At 44.2% G+C, this 26,678-nt stretch overlaps 1 protein-coding gene across 1 annotated transcript; it reads right to left on the reverse strand.

Moving 5' to 3' along the window:
- Positions 1-203: 203 nt before the first annotated feature.
- Positions 204-15,747, reverse strand: KRT23 (keratin 23; the record flags this gene model as incomplete). Its single annotated transcript, XM_080922436.1, has 8 exons — positions 204-298; positions 1,966-1,997; positions 2,886-3,106; positions 5,667-5,789; positions 5,872-6,033; positions 8,475-8,631; positions 9,512-9,594; positions 15,352-15,747. The coding sequence occupies 8 exons, from the start codon at positions 15,745-15,747 to the stop codon at positions 204-206; spliced, it is 1,269 nt and encodes a 422-aa protein (XP_080778562.1).
- Between the last annotated feature and the right edge of the window lie 10,931 nt (positions 15,748-26,678).

The raw sequence follows: 26,678 nt of genomic DNA on the forward strand, positions 1-26,678 counted from the left end.
TTTAATTTATAAACTTCTTTCACTCAAAAAATTACAACAATATATTAAGAGCATCATGGGAAGTCCTGTGAGACTATTTTAGAGAAAAGTTTCTGAATCCAAAAACTCCAAGGGTTTCTGTCGAGACTCACCCATTAAAGCCGAGGCAAGGACTTTCCATAGAAAAAAATGTGGTTTTTACAACAGGCAGAGACGTCTTGGCCTCACATATGCTTTTGGAGTTCATTCACTTGAGAAAGAACTATTCTCCCATTGACACTCTCTTGGGTGATGGCCTTGATCATTGAAGCTGAGGACCCTGAGGGAAAGAACATCACGGAGGTCACTGCTGGGCTTCCCCCACCATCTATGGCAAAGGTCTCTGCACAATGCTACTTTCTGGAGATCTGGAGCCTGGTACAGTAGCTGCTCTCTGGCCACCATCTCTAGAGGAGTGCTTTCTACTCATGAGGACTCTGTGGCTTCACACTATAGACTGCATTTACAGAGCACCACGCGCCATTCAGGACATCTTGTTTTAAGTTTTAGACACATAGCATGGATGAATGAGAAGCCAGGGATGCTTACTGTTCTTAAAGACATCATCCCTGATTTGAATAAGTGCTTTGCTGACAATCAATAAACTGGGTCTAGGCCACAGGGAAGAGTGGGAACCTTTAATAGACGTACAAGGAGAAATGTAATAAAAAATCAAGCCTCTTGTCAGCACACAGTAGGTTGTACATCAGGTATTGGGTTTCCCACCCCTGGATGTAGCTAAGAAGAGGTTTTGTGGCATCATTTTGTCTAATCTTTCAGAAACAGGGCTGCTCTGAAATGGGTAAGCTGACTTCAGGTTCTCCGAGTCTCTAATGCCTTAGAATAATTTTATTAAAAAATCTAATGAGAAAGTAATGCATGGTTCATACTGATCTGTGCTAAACTTTATTGTCATATATTCATGGTAATCTGAAAAAATATGGTTTCTAGGTCACAGATGTGAGAATGTTGAGTTGGACAAAATAAAACCTTTGGTTGTTTCTTTCCCTTTTCTTCTACTAGGAAACATTTTCTCTGTTTTTAGTATACTGTTAGACAGCCTGTCTGTTCAAGAGAAGGATACATTGTATCGAAGTCCCAACCTCACCTGGCCTCAGAAGACAATCTTCACAACTCCCTACTCAAATCTTAAGGATGCCACGCTGCTCAACACAGCAAGGTTTGGGTGATGTGGTTTCTCAGGGGTCTACTTAACAGACGAGAGAGAGAGAGAGAGAGAGAGAGAGAGAGAGAGAGAGAGAGAGAGAGAGAGAGAGAGAGAGAGAAGGAGAGAGAGAGAGAGAGGGAGGGAGGGAGGGAGGGAGGGAGGGAGGGATAGGGAGAGAGAGAAAGAGAGAGAAAGAGAATTCTATTCTAACAATCACCACTTCAATCTATGTCTTTCTTTCAAAGACTTTGAATATATAAGCTGAGTCATCCTTATTTAAAATTTCAAAGTTCCAAATGCTCCAACTTCTCAAGCTTTTGGAGCAATGCCATGATGCTATGGGGGACATTATACATGTCAAGACTTTACTTCATTCAAAAATATTATATATTATCTGTTATATATATAAATACTATATAATATTTGATTATATATTTGTGTATATATATATACACACAAAGACACAATGTGGCCTGTCTATAGGTCACATGTATGTACATAACTAAATTTCATGTTTAGTGTTGGGTTCCATCCTCAAAATGCCTCATTATGTACATGAAAATATGTAAGAAAAAAACCCCACCCCAAACCTCTAATTCATTTATTCCTATGGTCTTTAAATAAAAATATTTAGTGTTCCCCATTTGTTAATTGAAAACTTCTGGTTGTCTGGGAGGAAAATAAAAGTTGAACCATGGACATTTGAAAGTCGAGTCTGAATTATGACTAATACGGACAGGCCATTAGCTGAAACAACAATGAAACAGATTATTCTTTACCTTTCAGTCTTGACTCAGGTTCATCCAGCATCCTATGAAGGCAAAAAAAAAAAAAAAAAAAAAAAAAAAAGAAAGAAAGAAAGAAAGAAAGAAAGAAAGAAAGAAAGAAAGAAAGACATCACATTAGCAACAATCTGTCCCTTCCTTTGGTCCTTTCTTAGCTTGTTTGCTATTTTTTAGCTCTCCACAGAGGATAATTGAGCCTGACAGATTCATGATGAGGTTGTGGGGACAACTGGATCCCAAAGAAGAGAGGCCCTCCTTCCAGAAGCCCTGACGTCAGTAGAATTCTCCCAAGCCTTCCTGTTCCTCCCTCCAGCTCCCTGAAGCCACCAACATCCTTTCCTGACTTGGAGTTTGCATCTCAGTTCTAGAGTTTCTGAGCTACAGATTAAGGTACAGTCTGGGTTACTAAGCTACAGACTGGGTGTAGTTTGTTCCAACTACATTTTATTTGTAAAAAAAAAAACAAACCTTTTGACCCCTCCCCCTTTTCTCTTTGGACCAGAGGACACACACAGACCTTGTAATGGCTAGCTATGATTTCAGGGATGGTCAGAAATATCAGTCTGAAAGTTTTGACTCTGTTAGTGAATCTTTTTCTGCTGTTAGTCTAAACCTTTGCCCCTTGCCTTTCGTTTTTATTTTTGAATTCAACTTGAGTGCACTCTGCTGGAGAAACACAACCGTCAAACCTGTTTGTCTTCCCTCTGTCTTTGCTTTGAAGCGTTACTTTGTTAAACTGTTCTGAGAGCAAACCTTCACATCCAGGGAGAACCAGCCTTTCAGCTTAGACTTAATGAAAGGCCTGATACAGGAACCTTCCAGAGAAAATTAGCCTTTCTCTCTGTCCTCTGTGGCTGAGACCCTGGGGACACACACATGCACGGGAGCATCAAATCCAGCTGCTCCTGCCTCACCCTTCAGTGTCTCCCTCCAGGAGCCGGCGGTAGGTGGCGATTTCCTTCTCCAGGTGGGTTTTGATGCCCAGCAGCAGCTTGTGTTCGTTGTTCTGACGCTCCAGGTCTTGGCGGAGCTGCATCAGCTCCTCCTCATAGTGGGAGATGATTTGCTGCATGTCCTGGAGACGGCAGGAGTACCGAGTCCGGGTCTCTGTCAGCATGTTTTCCAAAGCGGATTTCTGAAAGAGAGAATGATAGCCTGTTCGCTCGTCCACTGGAGGTTTTTGGCTTGCTCAGTGTTAGCTTACGCTGACCTCTCTGAGAGGCATTGTGGCTGATGCTGGGGAGAGACAGCTTGACTTACAGAGTTGGGACTTGGGGTCAGTGCTGAGCATGAAGCCACTGTGCCAGGGTGTTCTTGACTGCCACTGTACCTCCAGCCCTGATGGTTTACTCAGGGGATCAGATAGGAGCTGCCTGGCTTTGAACCATTCCTAATGTTTCCATTACTCTCTGTTTAGATGGAAAATTCCAGGAGGGAGAGGGGCTGCATCCTCAGAAAACGGGCTGATGGAGTGATGTCATGTGCCACAGAGAATGCGTGGTTTTACATGATCACACTTGAATTCGAGATGAGCATCGAGTAACATTTTAGGATAAATACGTCCACAACCATTATCATGCTATTACACCAGACATACCTGTATGCTTAAAAATAACTTAGATGTTGCTCTTACACTCAAATGATAACCGTGTGTCCAGTCATTTGATAAATCTAGTCTAGGCTAAGTGATAGTGTCTGACACACAATAGTGACAGGCTGCCAGTTTTGGGGAAAATTCTGTAGGGTTGAGATCAAGTCCTTACTTTGTATGGACTCATCAGCTGCTTTTCTGTGGAACTTTAATTTTAAGGAGAAAAATCATAATAGTATCAGCTTCCCACCCTTGAATGGCTGCTTAGTTTTCTCTGGTCTTTCATTAACGCTGTCTGGCTATCAAACCACATTCCTCTGGTACAGGGACCCTCTCATCCTCCCAGAGACCTGTTTCCTCCTTTCCCTTTTACCCTGAAGCCTCATCTTCACATTTGCCCTCTTAGCCCCTCCTCTCACTGAGGAATGAAAACCACCAGGAGAGAACACCGACAGTCACTCACCCTTGTTTCCAGCCATGGACTTGATCTACGTCCAGGTACCCAACCCCTGAGCCGTCTGTGGCCACGTGTCCCCTGCTTCCTGCCTTCCTTACCGTCCTTCCTTCTGATCATCCTACCTTGATTTTCTGCCTTAAATCTATACCCACTCTCAGCCACCATCCAGTTTCTCTGCTTCCCAGCAGACAGCAGACTTCCTCAAGGAGCTGGCTACACTGCTTGCTCCAAATCCCCCCTCCAAGGTGGTCTACAGAGTCCCACACTGTCTGAATCCATTGTGAGGTGACCCATTGCCCCCCTTCTCTTTCCATCCCTGCCCTTCTCTCCTCTCCCCTCCTCTCCTTTCTTTATCTTTCTTCCCAGACACTTTTGCCTCCCGACTTTGGCATTGGCTGTCCCCTCCAATCTGCTCCTCCTCCACCCTGTAGCCACACAAAACATCCCCTCCTCTGTCTCAGACCTGTCCTCAGCTGTCCGGTGCTCAAGACATTTAAGGTGGTAGCTCCTTACTCTGCCACGTCTTCCTTTCTCCGGTGCAGTCTTTCCCGCCCTCCATACACATATTTCGATGATTTTCAGAATTGTGGTTTACGTCCTCAATGCTCACTATTAAATTCTCAGTGCTGAGCACAGCACCAGAGGAGGAACGCAGGCATCAGAGCCGTATTGACCCCAGGACTATTGTGAAACAGAGTGGTTGAAATACAATGGACGCTGCAGAGCACCACAGCAGGATCATGACTGCCTCTTGACAACGCATATTCTTCTGGGAGTCAGGGTCCTCACTATACAGCCTGGGATAGCCTTGAATTAGTGATCTTTCTTCTGCAACCTCCCAAGTGCTGAGGTTGCAGTCATGAGTCCCCATGCCTGGCTGACGGTTCACATTTCATGTCTGATCTCACCATCATTAATTCACAAAACAAGGTGATTTACCATATATTTCTCTTTTGCAAAACAAATGAACTAATTAAGCCTATTCAAAATGCAGGGCAAAGCATTTCTCAGGAGCTACGCTGATGGTCGGAAGGTTCGGTAGGTACGGAAGGGATCAAATGATAGCTTGCACGTCATGAGGTTTGGAAACAGCACTTATACAAAATACCTTAACCAAAGTGCAATGAAGAATAGAAATGGCTTACACTCGAGAATATAGGCAGGGTAGTGGGTGACATGTCACATATATAACGAACAGAGAAGTCCATTATTGGAGTCAGGCAGGGCTAAATTTGTCACCCATCATTCTTGAGTTTCTTTTTATTGTAAGTAGGGTGAGAACCGATAGATAATACATATGGGGCTGGGGGCTGTCTAGCATCCCCCACCTCTGAAATCACATGGTCTTGCCACCAGCAACTCACAAGTTGTTGTGACCTTTGCTAAATTTGTTAGCTGCCTGGAGCCTTGGTTTCCTTGTCATTAGAACGAGAAGGCGGAGACTTGACCATCAGTAGCATTGGATACAAAGAGCTACTCAGCCAAAGTCTAGCCATGTCTTCACTCATGTATCTCATTCTCGACATGAACATTTTACATGGAAAGTGAACAGTAGGAGACGTCCAAAGGGGACCAGGTAGCTGGGAAAAGGAAACAAGGTGAAGGAAGGCCCTGGTAAGGGTCCAGGATTCTCCTAGCTCAACTCACCCTGTTGTGCTGGGCCTGCAGGTCAATCTCTAGGGCCTGGAATGTTCGCCTCAGCTCGTGGATATCGTTTTGGTTGCCATGTGCGGGCACCGGACTGGCCACCTCTTGGGCCATGGCGGCTGACTGTGGAGCAAACATAAGCAGGGCATCAGGGTTGTGACATGTGGCAAGAGAGGAATGGGATGTCTGGTCACTTGTCTTTTACCTGCTCTCTAAACCAGGTGTCCAACTCTTGGTGTTTCTTCTTTATTATTAGCTCGTATTCCTGCCTCATATCTTCCAAGACCTTAATCAGATCTTCCCCCGGAGTCGTGTTCACCTTCACACTGACCTTCAAGTCACTCGGCAAGTGGTTGTCCTCCATTTCCTGTGAATTGGGTGGAATGTTGTGTAAGTTGGCAGTGGTAGATGGTTCTCTGTGGTTGCCACTCTCACGGACATGGCAATTTTGTAGTTATGACAAATTGACCACACATCATGTGCATTTTATCCAAAACTTTATAAAATACAGGCCAACATAACACATGTACCATGTTTTGGGTATAGAGTGGCTCCCCAAAGGGTCATGTGCTAATGGGCTTGGACCTCAGCTAATAGCACTTTCTTGGTTGGTTCAGAAAGCTTTAGGAGATTTGGGACTTTGCTGGTGAGCCCCTGTGTTTGGGTCCTTGGATGGATCTCTGGTCCCTTCCTATCTGTCTATTTCTTGTAGCCATGAAATGAAGAAACTATTTTTCCCTATACTTCCGATGCTATGACACATTGCCCAAGTGTATGGGTCAAGTAGCTGTGAATGGAGCCCCTGAAACTCTCAGCCAAAATGAATTTCTCTTTCCTAAAGGAAGAGGGAGAAAGAGACAGGGGAGATGGAGAAGGAGAGAGGAGGAGGGAAAGGGGAAGGGGAAAAGGAGGAGGAGAGGAGGAAGGAAAGGGAAGGGGCAGATGAGAGGAGGGAAAGTGAGAGGAAGAAGGAGTGAGAAAAAGATTGAGAGAAAGAAAAATTGAGAGAGAGCAAGAGAGAGAGAGAGAGAGAGAGAGAGAGAGAGAGAGAGAGAGAGAGAGAGAGGGAGAGAGAGAGAGATAGAGAGAGAGAGAGATAGTGAATTGGGGACTTGGAGGGAGTAAGAGAGAGAGAGAGAGAGACTCACTAAACACAGACGTCTCAAGTCTGGCAATGCCAGCTGTCCTGTGAGCCCCAGGTCTCCAGACTCAAAATCCCATCTGGTAGAGGATATTTTATATTCAAGCCATAACAGCACACAGTCAGATGGTTTCTTTGACCAAATCCCTTGTTTGAGGACATTCCAGAAACAGTTGCATGTCCAGAGCAAATGGATTTCTTTCTAGCACTTGTTCACTGACAGGATACCTTTCACAGCCCACCGCACCACAATGTGTCTGTGCAGTTAAGCAATGAACATTTCCAGTTTTAGGCCAAGGCTTTGGGGAAGAGTTAGTTCAGCATCCAAAAGCTAAGCATTAGGGAAGCATTATGCTCTTCTAGGGTTTCAGTGAAAGCTAGCACTCACAGCAAAGGTTACTAGGAACCACAGTCTAGACAGCTATTCAGAAACCGAGCTCTTATTCAGAAGCAACCAAGTTTGTCTGAAGTGTATTTCTGTCCCGTTGACAGTCTTAAGGACTTATAATGAACAGAAATTCTTCTGTAAGTCAGTTAAAGACATCCATGGATTAGAATAATTGAGTTTTTGGGTTTTAGCATCTTCTTCATTCCATTGTCCTTGTTTCTGCATATGGGACCAGTGATAGATGTGTTCAATCTCACACATTTCTTCCCCGCCATCCCTCCTTTCTTTCCTCCCTTCCTCTCTCCCTCCCTGACCCCTCTCTGTATGCCTTCATATATGTGTGTAAGTATCTGTATACATGCATGTGGAGGCCGGAGGTTGAACTGGACATCTCCCTCAGCCACTCTCCACCTTAGTTTTGTGTCTCTCACTGAACCTAGACCGCTCCAGTCTGGCAATGCCAGCTGCCCAGTGATCCCTGGGACACCCCCCCATCTCTGCTGCCTCCAGTGCTGGGCTGCATGCCACCTCACCAGGGGGGTTGAATTAGCTTCTGCAGCAAACACTTCACTAAGACTCCTTCCCAATCCCACTTATCATGATCTTTCTGCATCTCCAAGTGTGTCGTGTGCATGCATGTGCATATGTGTGTTTGTATGTTTGCTCGCACATGCGTATTCATAGATATGGCGGCTCAAAGTTGATGTCAGGTGTTTTTCTTATTTGATCGCTCCTTTTTTATTTTATTGAGGCAGGGTCTCTTGTTGACTGAGTTCACTGACTTGATTACTCTTGGCTCGCCAGCTTGCCCTGTGGATCTGGTCTCTGACTCCCAGCGCTGGCTGGAATGATTGCACTTGCTTAGAGGGCTCTGGGGATCTGCACTGCAGACCTTATGCATGCATGTGAGCGTGTGCACTCGAAAACACACACACACACACACACACACACACACACACACACACACACACACGTGTATATTTCAAGCACTATAGCCACTGAGCAATCTTCTTAGTCCCGATTTTTATAGTATTATACTGACTAGGTGACCAGCGCGTGACAACAGATTATTAATTACTATTATTTTCCCAATCACTGCTGATTATGATTGTACTTGGTGGTTTTGTTTAACGTCTAAGAAGATAACCTTTAGATGTTCTGTGGTTCCTTATGGGGAATCTGGCATTCAGGCAGTGGTCCACTCTCTTACTATGGGGGGCCACACTGGACTGAGAAGTTAGGAGCAGAGAGGGTTTCCAGGAGCCCAGGGCAGCCCTACCTGCTCATGGCGCTTTTTCATGAGGATGAGCTCTTTTCTCATTCCCTCCACCTCCTGCTCCAGGTCTGTCGTGACAATGGTCAGATCATCCAAGGTCTTTCGGAGGCTCTCGACTTCAATTTCCAAGTCCTTCTTTAACGAGTGTTCATTTTCAAACCTTTGGTGAGAGAAAGAGAGGAAGAGCAGCCTGTTGCTGGAAGGTTGTGAACTTTGCCAGGGTCCACTTGGGTTTAGAAGGGATGCTCTTAACTATTTGGGTGTAAGTGAGCCACTGACTGATACATACAGAATATCTTTAGCTCATCGATACATTGATACAGGACATATAGATGTATATGTATGTATGTACACACACACGCACACACACACACACACACACACACCGATGCAGCACATTGTGCCATGTTATGCTTGTCTGTGGTGGTGACTTAATGCCAACTTTTAAAATGAGCACAGCATAGAATAATGCAGTCTGATATCCATCACATAGATTTACTACCCATAAATGCCTTGCATATGTGTCTCATCTATATACATTGATGAAAAATGTTTTATATCTTTGTGGTTGTTGGTTATTTATTTATTTTGAGGTAAGATCTTGCTATGCATCCCAGGCTGCTCTTCAACTCGTGATCCTATTGCCCCGCCTCCCCAAAACTGAGGTTACAGATGTATACCAATACATAATGCTCGTTGCTGAAAATGTTCAAAGCTAATCCTAGACATTACGACATTTCAACCCCAAATACCACAAAGTACATCTTTTAATTTTAAAGGAAAGAGAAGCTCTTTTTTTCCCTTAAAAAACAATAAGTATAACAATATTACCATACCTAAAATGGAATGTTCTTAATAGAGCCCAATTCTTGGTTCATCTTCAAATCTTCACATGCTATCAAGTGTACCACATGCACCTGGGCTATTTAAATTGTACATGACCTTTGTCCTGCCCTTTAATTATAACCCAGCAAGATTTTGATAGCAGGTTATGGCAGGCCGAGCTTTCCCTCTGCGAACTTTGTGAGGAAGGGACTTACTTGAGGTTGAAGTCATCCACTGCCATCCTGGCATTGTCAATGAGCACTACAATGTGGGCGTTGGCCATCTTCTCGTCCACTATCTGCAAAAAATGTTCAGAGAATTATTCGGGATGGACAGATTCAGTCGTGGCAACTGCATGTCTGAACCCGGGTTTCTTCCGCCAGTGTCTTTCAGCACAAACAAACTGTTTTCCTTTTAAAAAAGGATTTAGTGTGTGTGCATGTGTGTGTGTGTGTGTGTGTGTGTGTGTGTGTGTGTGTGTATGACTTTAGAGTACCATATATGTATGGGAGCTATTAGACACCAGATAGTCACCTGAAGTGAGAAAATCAAACCTAGGTCCTCTGAGAAAGCAGTAAGTGCTCTTAACTGCTGAACCATCTCTCCAGCCCCCAGAAAACTTCCTTTATCTGTAGCAAAATAACGAGACTCAAATCATGTGTTAGGTGAAAAACACGGTAAGACCATGTCAGTAGGTTTCACCGTCTTTTTTTAAAAAAAATGAATTAACCTTCTCTTTCTCTTTTCTTCATTGTTTTTGATATTACTACCATTATTTAAGCCACTAAGCCCAATTAGTATTGTCCCCACATGCATGGGTGTGAGGCCATGTCCACGAACAGTCAACTACCAGCCGTCTTTCCTCCTCCAAAAGAAAAACAGCTCTCCCTCTTCCTGTGCTCACCAATTGCCAGTAGCTCCCCAGCTAGCGGTAGGGGCCTCACAAGTTCCTGCCCATGCTGGAATTTTTATCTGGTTTGATTTTGTGCATGTCCTATGAAGGCATCCTTGCTGCTGGCTGTGCATTTGTGTGTGCAGTTGCTATATCACATCCTGAAGACAGGAGCATGTCACAGCACTCCTCCCTGTCCCCTGGTTCTTACTTTCTTTCTGCCTACTCTTCCCACTGCCTCAGAGAGCAGGGCAGGTTGATTCAGACGAGCCATGGATAGCTGAGCACACACAGTTGCTTACTCTTAGAACTTTGAACAGTTACGCATCTCTGCTAACTGATGCCCACTGCAAAAAGAACCTTCTCGTACTAAGACGGGAACAGCGGAGACTTATATAGAACTTCGACAGGCTGGGATTGATGTGTCCACCAGGAGAGTGAAGGCGGGGAAGAGAGGACGGTACTTCTTGGTAATGTCTTCTAACTGTCTGCGAATGGGACTTTTCTCTTTTGAAAATAGTGGTTTGTGTGTGTGTGTGTGCGCGTGTGTATGTGTGTGTGCATACGTCCGTGCATGCACTTCAGAAGGACGGAGGAGGACCTCAGGTGTCCTGCTCTATCACTTGTCTCTTTATTCCTTTGAGACAGGGTCTCGTACTGAAGCTGGAGTTAGGATGGTGGCCAGCGGCTCCCAGCAACCCTCCTGTCTCCCACGTCTCCCCACTAGTGCTGGGCTTCAGGTGTGCATGCTTATTCCTGGCTTTTGACATGAATATGGGTATGCTAACTCAGGTCTTCATCTTTGTATAGCAATTGCTCTCACCCACTGAGCCATCTTTCCAGAGCCTGAGTCGTTTCTTACCGTAACCTACAAGGCAAGATTTCCTAAAGTGCACTTATTATTTTAGATGCTTGGTAGTGATGCATTCACACTTCCAGTGTGAGAGCTAACTTGAAGTATACTTCATCTAGTCTTCATATAAATGAATTACTACTACTACTACTACTACTACTACAATTATTATTTTGCCCAGAGAGAAAAAGGCCACATATAGCCTTCAGAAGGAAGATGCATTTGTAATATATGTGATGAGATTCCCTTGATCTTAGCTATGAAAACACAAACTCAGTGAATTCTTTACCATCAAATCATGCTGCTTAAGAAGTCTCCACAGTATTAAAACAGTCAGCAAAAGACTCACTAGATAGTTACATAAGTTTTCTCTGCATTTAAAAGACTCCTTGGAGGTGTTTGAGGAATTGGGTATACAGAACATTCGGATTAGAGAAAGGACTCACATTTGATGCGTATACCATGAGCCTTGGAAAAATGGAGCCAACTTCTCATTGTCTCATTGGTTCTGCTACAGAGTACAATTGTTGTGTTTCCTCGGTATGGCTTCCTTCCTGGTCAGGGCACAGTTGGACAGTCACTCTACCCTTGTGCTTCGTTCCCAACATTTTTTTTTTCAATAAGGGTTTTGTATTAGAAACAGGTGACCTCAGAGGTCCCTGCTTTTAAGCTTTTGCAGAGGCAGAGCTGTGGCCTTCCCACTGTATTTGTATTGCTAATTCCTCTATTTGAAGAGGGTTTTTCTTAGGGTACAGCTCTTCCTTAATACAAAGGCGCCTTTTAAACCTCTAGTCCAATTTAAAGCTTCACCAACGACTTGGAATTTGGTCCTGTGAATGAACAATAGCAGCTTTCACAAGTAGGGGGGCTGCAGAGTCTAGACCTCAAAGAGCAGGGCTGGGGTCACCCACTAGCTAGGTGAGGGCCTCAGAGATTCAGTTTCTTCATTATCCACAGCAGTAATAATGGTTACTGACCAATTGTAAGAGTCAGAAGGTAGTAAATGAGATGATATTGCATGCATACTTGGCCTGCTATGGGCACTGTGAAAGGTTCATTGAACTTTGCCCTGCAAGTGGAAACTGCCTGTATTTCCTCGCTTCTTGTCCACAAGCGCTGCTTTATGGCATCATTTTTAAACCAGCCGTCTCCCTTCTAAGCTTCTCATTCTTGGTATTATTTTCTCATGCAAAATAAAAGTAGCTCCGCCCCACAAAGCTGGGACACTGTGCTAAACCTTCCTTCCTTGTGCACTGAGCCAACTGTATTATTTATCCATGTGACTAGGCTGACCAACAGCCCCTCCCCCCCAGCAGCCTTGAGGTGCAAACACCAGAAACAGAGAAGTACAAATACCCTGTGACCTTATTTGGCTTTGCCAAGTTAAAGTGGTCACTTATCTACTGAGAAGCCCACACCAGGTGTGTAATCCCACCCTTTCTCAGCCATCATTTTTATGGTCCACGAGAGTGAAACCTTGGAGTACTTGGCATCTAGCACAGGTAGGGATGGGGATGAAGGTCAGTTTGCAGAGTATTCGCCTAGCATGGCTTCAATGCCCAGCACCGCATAAGTAGAACGTGATGGCACATTCTATCAATTCTAGTGCAGGAGAGGCGAAGATAGGAACATCAGACGTTCAAGGCCATCCTGGGGTACATAGTGAGCTCAAGGCCGGTCTTGGCTACATGAATCGGACTCTCTCTCTCCTATCTACATAGTTATGTGCCTGAATGTTGTGTGTGTGCAACATGTGTACCTGGAAGGTTGAAAAGAACAGCAAGGCCATTGGACCACCAGGAACTGGAGTTACAGGTGGTTGTGAGCCCCTTTCTAGGGTCTGAGAATTGAACTTAGGTCCTCTCCAAGAGCAGTAACCAGGGAACAATCTCTCCAGAAGCTACATCTCACATTTAAGACTTCTTCTCACTCTTTGACTTTACCTAATATGGTACTGTCATGCAGTCACCATTTCTGAGACTTCCTACATAGTCATAAAAGGATGTGGATGGATTGAGAAATAAGATATGAGGCATATATTTTAAACCACACGTTGTAATAATCATCTAGAGTCTCCCCAAGACCCCGAGCTCATTCTTTGAAAAACCTAGTTGGTGTATTAGCAGAGCATCATTGCCCCAATGTATGCGATCTCCTACTCAGGGGAGGCAAATAGACAATTTGACAATGCTCCCAAATGTTAAACACTGAGAATCATCAGGGAGTTTTGGAAGCAATAGTCCTATTGCTGTGTCCAATTTCTGTGTTTCAAAAGGTTTAGATTCACTTTTGGACTGCATTTCTCATAGAAATTTTGAGTAGCATTTAACACTGTAAAATGAGGGTAAAACATCTATTTATTCAGAGTACTTTATCAGGACCAGAGAGAGGCCAGCCCGAGGTGACTGAGGAATTCCCTGAGGACCTGGCACACGTCAGGAGTGACAGATAATCTAAACCTCCAAGAATGACACTCCTCCAAACCAGAGAAGATGAAACATCCAAAGCACAAGTCTAGGAAAACATGAGAATCCAGAGTCCCGTAGAGAGTGGGCTGGCTGTCCTTACCCAATGATGAGCCCACTCCTTCCTCTCCCAATTCCATTATAAAGAGTTTAGGAAAAACAGGTATAAAAAGTATTCAGTTTCAGTCCCCTGACCTGGAAGTTGGGGATAAAAATATTTGCTTCCCATTTCTGTGAGAACTGAACGTTGTGAACTGTGTGGTGAGGCTGCTCTGTCAACCTGGGACACGATCCTAGGGACTAACCCGTTTCATCTCTGTATGTGGCCGGCGAGTTGGCACCATTTGAAACAGACCTGGGTGGAAGCTCCACCACCGCCCATTGCTGCTGGCTTAGGGATTGTCTCACAGTTTTGAACTTCAGTTTCCAAACAGAGTTGTGAGAGTTGCTTCAGATAGTGTAGATCAGTCCCCACTGCAGCAGAAAGCACAGATTTAACACCCACCACACCGCTAGGCATACAGGAAGTGCTCGATAATTGTTTCCTCTCCCTACTTCTCCTGTTAGACTATCTGTTGTTGGAGCGGGTGTAATCAGGTATTTCTTTTGGGAGTCATGCTCCCGGCTCTCCATCTGCAGACATCATCTTTCCCCTCCATCCTAAAAACCAAAGCAACTTCATTAAACGAAAAAACAGCATGAGGATGTTGAGTCACCTTGTTTTCTTCACAGAGACGACCGCGCACTCTGTAGTTAAGGCAATTACGCACTTGGTTATTAGGCCGATTATTCAATAATTAGGGGTCATTACAAGGACAGATTTATGTTATCTTGATTGGTCCTTCCTACATCCAAGCAAAGATGGCTGAGTATTGTGAAATAATATGGTATTAATATTGGAAGCCTGTGATGGCCTTTCTGGGGGTGGGGGTGGGGCGTGAAATCATGCTTCCACAGGGATTTTTCTGGAAGTTTTATAGCTTTAAGAACATAACTGTGAGATGATTGTCCCCTGTCTCTACTTGTATCCAGGCACCCCAGAAGGTAGGAGCTGAGCATTTTAGGTGTTTGGTTGAGAAGCATATATATATATATTTTTTTTTTTTGGAAGCCTATCTCTACAGACTAGCCTAACTGTCCGAATTTTGAACTCCCAAAATGTTATCATTTTCCCCTCTAGCAATATGCCTTTCTCAGAAGTGTGAGCAACTTTATCTCCTAGCAGCTTCTAGAAAAAAAAAATCGTCAGGGATGTCATAACAGTGTGTCTGCTGGTGAAGTGTGACAGCTTTCCCCTCCGCCTGATCTACACAGTAGCATAACCCAGCCTTTTGTTGGTGGAGTCACACTGTCGCCAGGACTCTGAGGCGGAGCAGAACTGACCTGATTTGAAAGTAAATTCTCTCCCAGGCCTTGTGTACAGAGGGTGCACCCTACATAGCCCTACATAGCAGCCTTATCATCTCAGCGATGTTGGGTCCTTCGTGATACTGCACAGTGGCTGGACGTCTGACACTCCTAAAGTTTGCATGTTTGTTTTCTTCCATGTTTTAAAGTGTGCACAAAACCAGGCAGCTTTGCCTCTTAAAAGACAGTGTATAATAACTCTGAAATCTTTGTTGTCTGATTTCTATATCATTTGTAGAGAGGAAATGATTTTTATGAACAGATTTCCCCCGAGTCCATACTTAAGGTTTGGCAGTAAGATTTAGGTGAGCAGTACTGGAGACCAATTCTTTTGCTATTTACCCTGGGAATTGTTATGTGCACTGTCTGGTTCCCCCTCCCCTCTCCTCCTTAGCTATGGCAGTACCACGGCAAGCTGCAGGGTCTCTAGTGTCTTACCTGTTCCTGAAGACGGCTGATGTTTTCCTCATATTGGGAATAATCCTTTTTGTTGCTTGGTTCTTTCTCCTGATGCCACTGAAGGATGCGGCTTTCCAGCTTCGAGTTGGCCTCCTCTAGTGCCTTCACCTTCTCCAGGTAGGTGGCCAGGCGGTCGTTGAGGTTCTGCATGGTGGCCTTGCCATTTCCACCCAGCAGTGGACTGCTTCTTCCACATCCCCATGGCCCTCCAGGAGGCAGGCAGCCTGGTGTGGCGAAGGAAAGGGAGATGCGGACACCCCCTGCGCCTCCGTGGACGCTCGGGGTCCTGTGGCAGCTCCCATGTTGTCCCCAGGTGCTTCTGAGGCTGTGGACAGAGGCTGAGTAGGTCTGGTTAAAGTTGTGACTGGAGTTCATGGTCCCATCTGTGTCTGGAGCAGGGCTGTCTCAGCTCTGACACTAACAGGACTGAGCTGCCTCAGACTGCTTGGGATGGTTTTATGCCCTTTGCTGTGGGAGTTTCCTTCTCTGACAACTGTACCGACAAGATCCCTATCATTGTGCAATGTGTGTTTCCTCTTGGTCAATCCCGAGGTGCCCCTGGGCCAACACACTCTGCTGTTGTTGTTTAGAACTACATGAAATGCCAGTTACCGCCTCTCCCAGTGGTAACCCGGGGGCGTGGCTCAGGACATCAGGTGGGTAGCTTGTTGTCTCAGATGTCTTTCTAATCTTGTAGTGGAAAACTTCCATTGTACATTTGCCCAAAAAGGTCAGATTAAAGTTCACAGTAAGACTGTTTGGTGTGGTATAAATTTTCTTAAAAAAAAAAAAAGGAAAACAACCATTAATCACACACACACACACACACACACACACACACACACAATCACACACATACAACATTCCAGATAATCCCTCTTACAGCCAGGGTAAGAAAGCCTTACAAGGTTAGAACCAGAGCAAACCAGAATCTCAGGTCCTGGAAGAAATCTTCTCCTCTACGAAAGGAAACAAAGAGGACACTGAATATCTGATTCCTTTGTGGCTGTTGCTGTTTGATGGAAAGTAATTTCAAAGGAATCACTCTTCAGAACAAACCCTCAATTACAGTCGTAATTAATTAATGAATGACCGGCCGCCTTCCGCTTCCAGGATGCCTTTCATCCCAGCACACCTCAAAACCAAACAAGCCAGCCTGTGCCTGGGATGTCCCTGGGCTCTAGGGAGAAAAATACGGCTTTGTTATTTGGCCAGCAGCCCTGGGCAGTCTCTGGGTTGAATCCCCAGACCTACAGCAGGGACTATGGAAACAGGAATCCTGTCGTGGTGGACTGACATGCTTGTTGTATCTTAACTTTCTGCCAAGATAAAGGTTGGGAATGAATAATGATGTCGTGTGGGGCAAGGGCTCTGCACTGGGTACTGGTGACTCCATTTAAAGGGGACATAGAAATAAAATATGAGGGTCTGTGGAGATAGTCCAGGGGGTCAGGGTCCTTGCTGTGCCAGCCAGAGGACCAGGGATCAATTCCTCAGAGCCTATGTGTAGTGTTGTTTTTATAAACTCACCATTGTTGGAGCGGGTGAAGAGACAGGAGCATCTCTGGGGCTCGGAGGTCACCAGTGCAGCTCCTGGTTCAATGAGAGACTCTGTCTCAATGGAATAAGGTGGAAAGTGACAGAGTAGGGCACACAGTGTCCTCCGCTACCTTTTGGTGTCCTCCCTTCCCCACCATGCACACAAACTGAGCTATGCATACACATGAGACAAAAAAATGTCAGTCATCAGAAAAGATTTTGGGGTTACTCTTCAATGCCACTAACTGCACAGATAAGGAAAACCAGGCCTATAGAAAATGTGAAGAGGATGAACTGAGTTAGGGAAGCCACAGTGGCATTCTACCTGCCACATAGTGCTCTTATCAGCCATGAAGAGGTCCTGTACAGCTCTTCTTCCATAATGGCAATGGGCCTTCTCGGTCTCCTATCCTTATAACAACTATTGGCTGTTTCTAGGTATAGGTTATTGTTATCATCTCGTGTGTGTGTGTGTGTGTGTGTGTGTGTGTGTGTGTGCATTTGTAGAGGGAACTACTGAGAATGGAGCATATAATCAGAGGTGGGCAAACACTTTCCTACTCACATTCGACCCTAGTCCAATGGCCAGCTATGATACACTTTGCAGAATAAGGACAAGGGGTTCACTGAGGTGAGTGATTCGAGGTTATTTGCATGTGCAGTGTAATTGAGTACACAACTTTGTCTCTTCCTTGGAAAGATTGGTTCAAAGGTTGCTTCCTTCAATCATTTTGTGAATTCTCTGGAATGAATTTGATGCCTGCTGGGAGGAAATGACCTAATCTAGATCCGAGGTCTTTCAGCAGAATGGACTATTTGTTATTTCTGCTCTGCTGCAGAACCAGACAAACCCCAGGGTCCAGGTGCTTCCTGTGCTTAGCAAGGTTCATTCTTACTCTTTCTATGCCTGAGGCAGAGTCTCTTGTAGCTAAAACTGACCCTACACTTGCTATGTAGTTGAGGAGGGCATTGAACTTATGATTCTCCTGTTTCCACCTCTTGAGTGTTGTACGCCTGTTCTTTACATAGTTCTGGGAGTAAGTCTTAGAACATTTCACACAGTAGGCAAGACCTCTACCAGCCAAGCCAGGTCCCAACCCTCTTACCACTGATTACACTGCATAGCACATCCCGTTTGTTAAGGGCCTCTGAGACTGGCGCCTTCTGCCACCCACCTTCTAAGTACCACTGCCTGGTCGGAGATTGTATTGAAAATTTCTCGGAAATGGTGTTGTGTCATAAGCTTGGTATGGATGTTTTCTAGACTTAGAATTTTAACTCAGGCTCTTTCATGCCACTTCCCCCTATCCTTGTGAGCAGTATTAGCCACAGGACTCAAGTATGAAAAGCCAATCCAATTATAGCTCATTCTGAATACAAATAAAACCATTGAAACACACCAGACCCATCCTTCTGCCCCTGCACCAGAAACTGATCAAAGAATGACCCTGGATTTTCCATATCTCACCACCAAAATGCTTGAAAGGTGTAGTTGTGACTGAAGGAAGTTCAGTGGTTCTTAGAAGAAGAGCTTGGGACCACTTAGGTCCCCAATGAGGAAAAAAGAAAAAAGGTAGTGCTTTGCTTCAATGTCTCTTCCAAAGTTCACATGGGAATGGAATCTGTACTGTAAAGTGTGGAGAGGTGGCGCCAGGTGAGACCTTTATTGGCTCTGCCTTCATGGATGGATTAATCCATGTATTAATGGGTTGGTTGGTTAGTAGGTTAGTAGATTATCTTGAGAGTGAATCTGTTGTAAACTGCAGGCTGACTCCATCTCTGGCTCCCCTTACTGTGTGATAACCTGTCCCACAGCAGGACTTTTCAGAGAGTCCTCACAGGCAAGGTGACCCTCACCAAATGTCACACCTCAGCCTTTAACTCCATGGGCTCTAGAATTGCAAGAATTAACCTCTAAGATAGCCTGTTATGCCAACAGAAGAGAGACTAAGAGAGAGTGAGAGAGAGAGAGAGGGAAAGAGAGAGAGAGAGAGAGAGAGAGAGAGAGAGAGAGAGAGAGAGAGAGAGAGGCAAATAAGCCAGCGGAAGTGTTGTCATTTGAATCTGAAATGTCCCCCAAAGGCTCAAGTGTTGAATATTCCCAACTGGTGTCACTGCTCTGGCAGGCTGGGAGACCTTTAGGTAGTGAGCAGTAGTGGTCAGGAAGATGCTACTGGGAGAAGACGTTGGAAGGTTACCTCTTCAAAGTAGCCTCCCAGATTTTGGTCTTGTTTTCTCCACTTCTTGATCTACCACAGCGTTTCTGCCACATGTTCGAGATGCCATGAATTCCATTACACCATTCCCACTATGACGGACTGAGACTGTCTAGAACCATGAGCTAAAATGATATTTTTTCTTTCTTAGGTTGCTTCTGTGAGGTCCTTGGTCGCATTGATATTGAAATCCCTGACTCAGCAACTGAGTACACTACAGACTGACTAGGAGGAAGTTTGCTCTGATGTATACACAAAACTCTTCGTCATTGGCCATTGACTCAGGTTTGTGGTAGTTTCTGGGTTCCGTTGACATAGACCCAGCCTCAGGAAGGAGGAAAATACAATCCTGCCTTCAGTGAGTACAAGGTCCAGGCTGCACCCCTAAATTCTTTCACAAGAATCGGCATGGAATTGATCCATGCCAGTCACTCCAGGTGTGTCTAAGAGGATGTGGCTTAGCTGGCCCATATATTTGGCTCGTCTCATTTTACATCAGTATGTGTGGGTTTTGATGTATAAGAATTAACCTTGAACAAAATGTTGTTTTGTTTTGGTTTTGTATTGCGTAGCTGGAACAGGGTGGGGAGATTTGATGGTGTAATTTGAGAGTCCTGGGGAGAAGCAATCTCCTGTAGTCTACCCTAGAGCAAGTTTCCTTGTACCTTCTATGGAGAACCTATTGGATTTTAAAAGAAGTGATGCGTTGGGTTTTGGGTGCATGAAAAGATGGTCTGTGCTCACTACTAAACTTAGCATGTGAAAGTGCAAGACAGAGGATTAGAAACACTCTGATTTCACTACACAGAGGCACCCCATGGAGCCCAATCAATCGCTTTCAGACACTTTCTAGATAAATGATTTTGAGAGACACGGAAGGCTAGAATAATTTTGGATAGATGACATAAAATTAAAAAAAAAAACATTTCTAAATAGTTCAGGATGAACTTTCTTCTGCTTTTCAGCAGATGCCCAGGATTTTGTCATCTTGTTCAGGGGACAAACCTGCACCTGAAATAACAGCCTGGAGATTTTCTGTGTACTTTAAGTTGTTTGGGACTGTAATTATCCATCTGTGTAACACTTCTAGCTATGCTTATTTGTAATTTTCATACTTGCTTCATCTCATGGGTTGAGACTCGACATGAGAAAGAACCGAGTGTTTCATTGGAGAGACTGGGTGCTGAGAAGTTGCATGTGGGCATCTCAGAAGCCAGCAGGAAGCAGCCATAACTCAGAACACAGTTTGTGCCTTTGAAAGACTACCATCCCACCAAAAAAACACTTCAGGACACCTTCCTCCTTTGCGTGGCTGAATGGCTACAACGATCAGCAAATTTATTCATTTATTTATGTATTTTTATTAGTTATGACATCTCTGTATAGATGAGAGAACTCTGGATAAAATTTCTATGCCATTATTTATGGGTTGGAAGGGTTATATAAAAAATAAAAGATGTATAGAAGTAAAACTTAGCAACTATGGTGATGGTGATACCACATTGGAGATTGTGCTCACTTTGAACGAAGGCCAAATAACACTGATTTCCTTCTGTTTGTCTAGGTCAAAGGAGACAGCAGGAAGGAATGAGACATTTAGTATGGTATCCCAGACTTGGGCTGGAAGAGTTGGCTCGGAGTTGCTTCCGAATAGTTTAGGTATAGAGTGATGGGTGGACAAGGAAGAAACCAAAACAAAACAAAACCCGCGAATGAGCAAAAATGATTTAAGATCACAGAAGGAACTTTCATGAAAGCATAAGTATAAAAATAACCAAGGTGGCAACTGTTTTAAACTTTGATTTTTATGTGTGCATGTGTGTGATATGTATGCATGTATGTACACATTTGCATGTTTGTGCATGTGAAGACCAGATGTTGATCTCACGTATCTTCCTTGATCACTTTCTACCTTGTATTGAGGCAGTCTCCTCAGTTAACCAACAGATCCCTGATTTGGCTAGTCTACCCAGAAGGTTTGCCTTAGCAATCTCTTGTCTGCACCCCACCTCCCTTCAGTGCTGGGATAACAGACGGTCTTGTCATACCCTTTTGTCATTTACACCGGTGTTAGGGATGTCTCCAGTCCATTAATTGTATCTTCAAAAGCAAGAGATACTTTAGTACGTATTTATAGGACATTGATAGTTATAGGTTACAGAGGTGGACAGGGCCTTACAAATAAGTACCAGCAAATAGCATCTGGGATCTTAAGAGAAGAAATAAGAAACAGGAAGAGGCAGAGATAACAGAATTGAGGAAGAGAATGTAAATCGTAACACAATGGGATTGCATACACAGACTCCAAATCAGCAAGCATTAAGACCCACGTAAGTGTTCTAGACACTTTAGACACATGCATACATAACTGGTTATGGGCTAGGGAGGTTGAAAGTGTGCACGCTCTCTGATGGCCTGATGAGAGAGGGTCCAAGACTGAGACAGCTGGAAAGGGGGAGGAAGTGCTGTCGAGAAAGAAGAGCTAGAAACACAAATTCTGCCTAAAACCTCCCCACAGTTTGGATTAGAGGAAGTTTTAAACACACCATCTGACTAATGTAGTTCTTGTAATCTGGCAAATAGATCTTATGGCTTTAGTAGGCTTAGGTTTCACTTTTCTGGTGAAAATACCTCACAAAGAGTGTTGGGTATTTCCTGTTGTTCTCAGGGACACAAAACACCTATGCCACTTTCAAGTGATCTCCAATACTTCAGTTCCTGTAGAATGAAAGCCTTGTTAATTTGGGAAAAAATCCCAGGTGAAAAAAAAATTAATTTAGTGTTTTAATGTTAAGGTTAGACTTTTAAACTCCAAATTCAGCAGATTGATTATTAAAACGTTAGTAAAACTCTTGAAAATCTGTATGTAATTTTTCTTCCCATCTTCCTATTCCCCTCCCTCAAGGAGACTAAGTGCTCACTGACTTCTTTGTTTTCCTTTTTATTTATTTAAAACAAGGTCTCACCGTGTAACCCAGGCTGTCCTTGAACTCAGAAGTGCTCCTTCCTCAGCCTCCTGGGAGCTGGGATCCCAGCATGGGCAGAAAAGATGCAACAGAGAGGCTAGTGTACACTGATGTAAAGCCTTTAGAGTTTTCTCCCCATGTTGCCCTTCAGTTGCCAACTAAATCCGGAGGCCTTTAGGAACTCCATGTTTTATAGGTATACACTGGTGGACCGCCTGTCCACAGTTCACATCCTCATTTTACAGCCAAATGAGCTGTAATGAAAGGAGAGGAAGGACCTCTGGCGAGACAAGCTCACAGAAGGGCTAGGGTGCTAACTTTTAACTCACAACTAGATCCCTCTTTCCCAGGCACGTTCCCTTCTAGTTTAGTGTTTCCCAGCGATCTGGCCTGTCACATCAGTGTCTGGTCCTGGGTGCTCAGCGTTTTGTCACTTTACATGTCTAGCTTACATGAGGACGCAGCAATTTAGTGTCACCAACCCCACAAAAGCCACCCTTTCTTGGTTGTCAAGGTCTTGTTACCTCATGGTGGCTCTGTCACAATCATCTGGGCCACATGTCTGTCATTCCCTACATGGGTCTACGCCAAGAAGGAGTGGTCTAGGCCTATCAGATTGATACAAAGAATTGCATGTTGTTCCCTTGTCATTTTTATCCATAAAAGAAGACCTAAGTCAGCCTTTTCCTTCTAGGATGACATCAAACTTTTCTGAGACTGTAGGCAAAGGTGGTAGTTCTTTGAGAGGAGTGCTGAGATGCCCTGTAAGCCGGGCTTTAGAAACATTGTCTTTTTGCACTACGTTGACATAGCGCCAGGCCTATTGAGGTGATTGTGTTCATTGCAGGTGACGTAAGAACAAAGGATGCCCACCAGTGGGTGGGGTGTGCTCGAAGTGATTTCACTCTTCTCTTTTCTCTTTATTAGCACCTTAATCCAGCAAGTATGGCAGCTAATCACCCAAATCTCTTCTACAAAGGCTGCTGCCATTAATAATCCCCGAGCTTCGACATTTATTGGGTGCTACTTTCTTTTTCTATTGCTCCATAAGGAGACATTCTAAGGAACCATGGTGTTGGTTGGCTGAGGCATTACCTCATGCAATATGCCGAAAATCTTGCTTTCATAGGTTTTACCTTTAGCCTAGAAGTTCTTGTTGTGACAGGGTCAGTGGGAGCTGGGGAGAGTTTCTGCTTGTCTCCACATACCAGAATCCATCCCTAGTTGATAGTTTGGAGATCTAAAAGGCAGCCATTTGGTTGACTCTGCAAATCTTCACCACTTCTCCTCCTCCTCCTCTTCTATCTCCTTCTTTTCCATCTTCTTCTTCTCCCTCTTCCTTGCCCTCTCTTTCTTTCTTTCATCCTTAAAAACTTATTTATGCGTATGGATATTTTGCCTGCATGCTGCTGCTTCTTTTTCTTTCTCTTCCTCCTCTCCCTCTTCCTAACCTCTTCCTTCCATCTTTAAAATTTTACTTGTTATTCTTTATGCTTGTGGGTATTTTCCCTGCATATTTGCTTGTGTACTATGCAAATGCAGGGTCCCCAGAAGCCAGAAACAGGAGTCAGAATCCCTGGGACTGGAGTTACAGCTGGTTGTCAGCCACCCAAGTTTCTTGTCTTAAAGAAAAGATTCATTTACTCATTTATTCATTCATTCGTTTGTTCGTTCGTTCATTATTCATTCATTCCACAGATGTTAACTTAGTATCTGTGCTGAGTTACAAGAGCAGAGAGAACAGAGTGAGATGAAGCCAGGGCTGCCTCCAGATGCTGCCTCTTGAGTCCTTTGTGTTCACTGGAATTGACAGAAGATCAACAGGCACCCACACTGGGCGATTCCAGCTCTTTCAGACCTGCCACGTGCTTTGTTCTTCATCATCAGAGTCATGGAAAGACCTGGACCTCGTGGAATGTGAATGAGGGCAGGAGTGGGCACACGGGGACAGTAAGAAAGGTACTTGGTGATCAGCTTGTGAGCAGAGTGGTTTGGTAAAACATGCTGCGATGGTAAGGTGGCATCATAATGTCAGCTACTTTTCCGCCATGATAAAAAAGACATTAATTTTTTCTCTTTTTTAAAAAACAAATTTATTTTAACAAATAGAGATAAATGCACAGATTTTAAAAGTATTTTTGCATAAAACTATATGAATGTATTTTTTGTCAGTACTTGACTTTTTTAAAGGTTTGATTGTATTCATTGAAAACTTACTAGTTTCAATGAGCATAAAGTACATATAAAACAAAACATAACATGGAAACAGTCAAAGTTCTCTTGGTGTGTAAAGATCAAACATAATGATTTTTAAATACCAAGGATTGCCACAAGGCTGCATTCTTAGCTCTTGAATTATTAATTATTTAAGGTCTAGGTGTACCACACTCTGAGAGGGTGCTATACACTTATTTTTCCCCCTAAGGATTGAGGCTTCCACATTTCAACCTTCCTTCTCTTTGAGCTTCATAAGGGTCTGTGCCTTGTCCAGGTGTCAGACAGCCTTGTCCAGGTGTCAGACATCCTTGTCCAGGTGTCAGACAGCCTTGTTCAAGTGTCAGACAGCGTTGTCCAGGTGTCAGACAGCCTTGTCCAGGTGTCAGACAGCCTTGTCCAGGTGTCAGACAGCCTTGTCCAGGTGTCAGACAGCCTTGTCTAGGTGTCAGACAGCCTTGTCTAGATGTCAGACAGCCTTGTCTAAGTGTCAGACAGCCTTGTTCAGGTGTCAGACAGCCTTGTCCAGGTGTCAGACAGCCTTGTCTAGGTGTCAGACAGCCTTGTCTAGGTGTCAGACAGCCTTGTCTAAGTGTCAGACAGCCTTGTTCAGGTGTCAGACAGCCTTGTCCAGGTGTCAGACAGCCTTGTCATCTGAGCAGCTTTGCTGATTATAAACTGTCAGCCACAGCTTGGCTTTTGGGCTCATTCTTTCCCTCCTCATTATTTCTTCAGCTTTGGAATGTTTGCTTTTCTGCTCCTTCAGCTTCATGGCCCCCTCCCCCACTTAAAAATCACCTTGTTGTGACACAGAAAAGTAGAAAGGGTTGTGCCTGTGATTTACCATTCCCATTGTGTTGCTAACCAATCTGGTAACCTTGGCCTCCCTGGTCTTAATGGGACCACCAATGACAGGCAGGTTGTTGTCATTGATGGTGATTCTAAATACCCTATTCTTAGCCTATAGGTAGTCATGACCCCACACACCTGGACAACAAGAAAACCAATGGGTTGTCAGGAAGTCAGGAGTGCTAGACAAAAACTTCTAGTGTAAAGGCATTTGTCTATCTCCAAGCGAATCCAAAGAGAAGCATTAGCTTTCAGGTTTATATTTTATAAACATAGACATGTGACCATCCACCCAGATGCAGGTGGCTGTTCTGGTGACCAGACTTTCCTGACCCTGCCACCTGAATTGCAGCTCCTCTCTGAACAGTTCCCACAGCTTTGACCTGAACTGAACTGACAGCCCTCATGTGGGAAGTCAAGTTGGGTAATATACATGACATTGTCCATAAGAAGTGCACACAGTGATACTATTGAAACAGACATGTAGCTAGGTATGGAGGTATACACCTTTAACCCCAGAACTTGGGAGATAGAAGCAGGTAGATCTCTGTGAGTTTGAGACTGGATGGGTCTACTTATTAATCGTCAGACAAACTAGGGCTGCATAGTAAGACCTGGTCAGATAATATGTATCTGAAGAAAATGGCAAGACAACAGCTCGGAGTTTCCAAAAAGAAAGGAGCAACAATGTGGTTTGAATTCTGGTAGCTCTCTTTGGTCATCACACAAGGCACACAGGTGTTGAAATGTGGCACAGTATCCTACAACATCTGATTGTGTGTTAAGAAGACAAAGCCTATAGCTTCATTCCACTTTCTCTTTTTTGTGTGTTTGTTTGATATATGGATGTCACATGTTCATGGACATGTGTGTGTGTGTGTGTGTGTGTGTGTGTGTATGTGTGTGTGTGTAGGCCAGTGTTAAAAACAGAGCAAATTTTCCTCCTAGCCTCTGCTCCCAGAATGACTCTGAGACTAATTATTTATTAATAGATGCCTTGGCCCAAAGCTTCAGCTCCTTCCCTGACTAGCTTGTAACATATCTAATCCATTCAAACTATTCTCTGTCTTCTGCATGGTTAGTTACCTCTCCTCAGCATCATGTGTCCAAGTCCTGGCAAATCTCCTCTTTATTCTATCCTGAATTTAGCTACCTGCTGCTTTATAACTGTCTCCCCAGTGTTCTTGGGCAAGTCTCCTGGGCCTCTTACTATTTCCCAGAATCTCCTCTCTTCCTGCCAGTGTCCCACCTTCTATTTCCTGCCTCAGCTCATTGGCCATAGGCACATTGCAAATGCTCAATAAAAGTTAATTGTTGTTGTCCCTATAAACAGATGATCTCTAAAGGCTATGGAATATGTTTACACCTGCAAACCATTAGTTATGATGTGGCCTTAAACATGTTTTATCCTTGTATTAGCTGTGCCCCCTGAGGCTTGAAGGATTGCATAGACACTGGATTGTCAGAGAGTTCAAGTACACGTCTTCATCACTATACACACCAGTATTCAGTTTGAGTGCTG

Source organism: Micromys minutus (genome assembly GCF_963924665.1).
Source record: "Micromys minutus genome assembly, chromosome: 10".
NCBI lineage: Eukaryota > Metazoa > Chordata > Mammalia > Rodentia > Muridae > Micromys > Micromys minutus.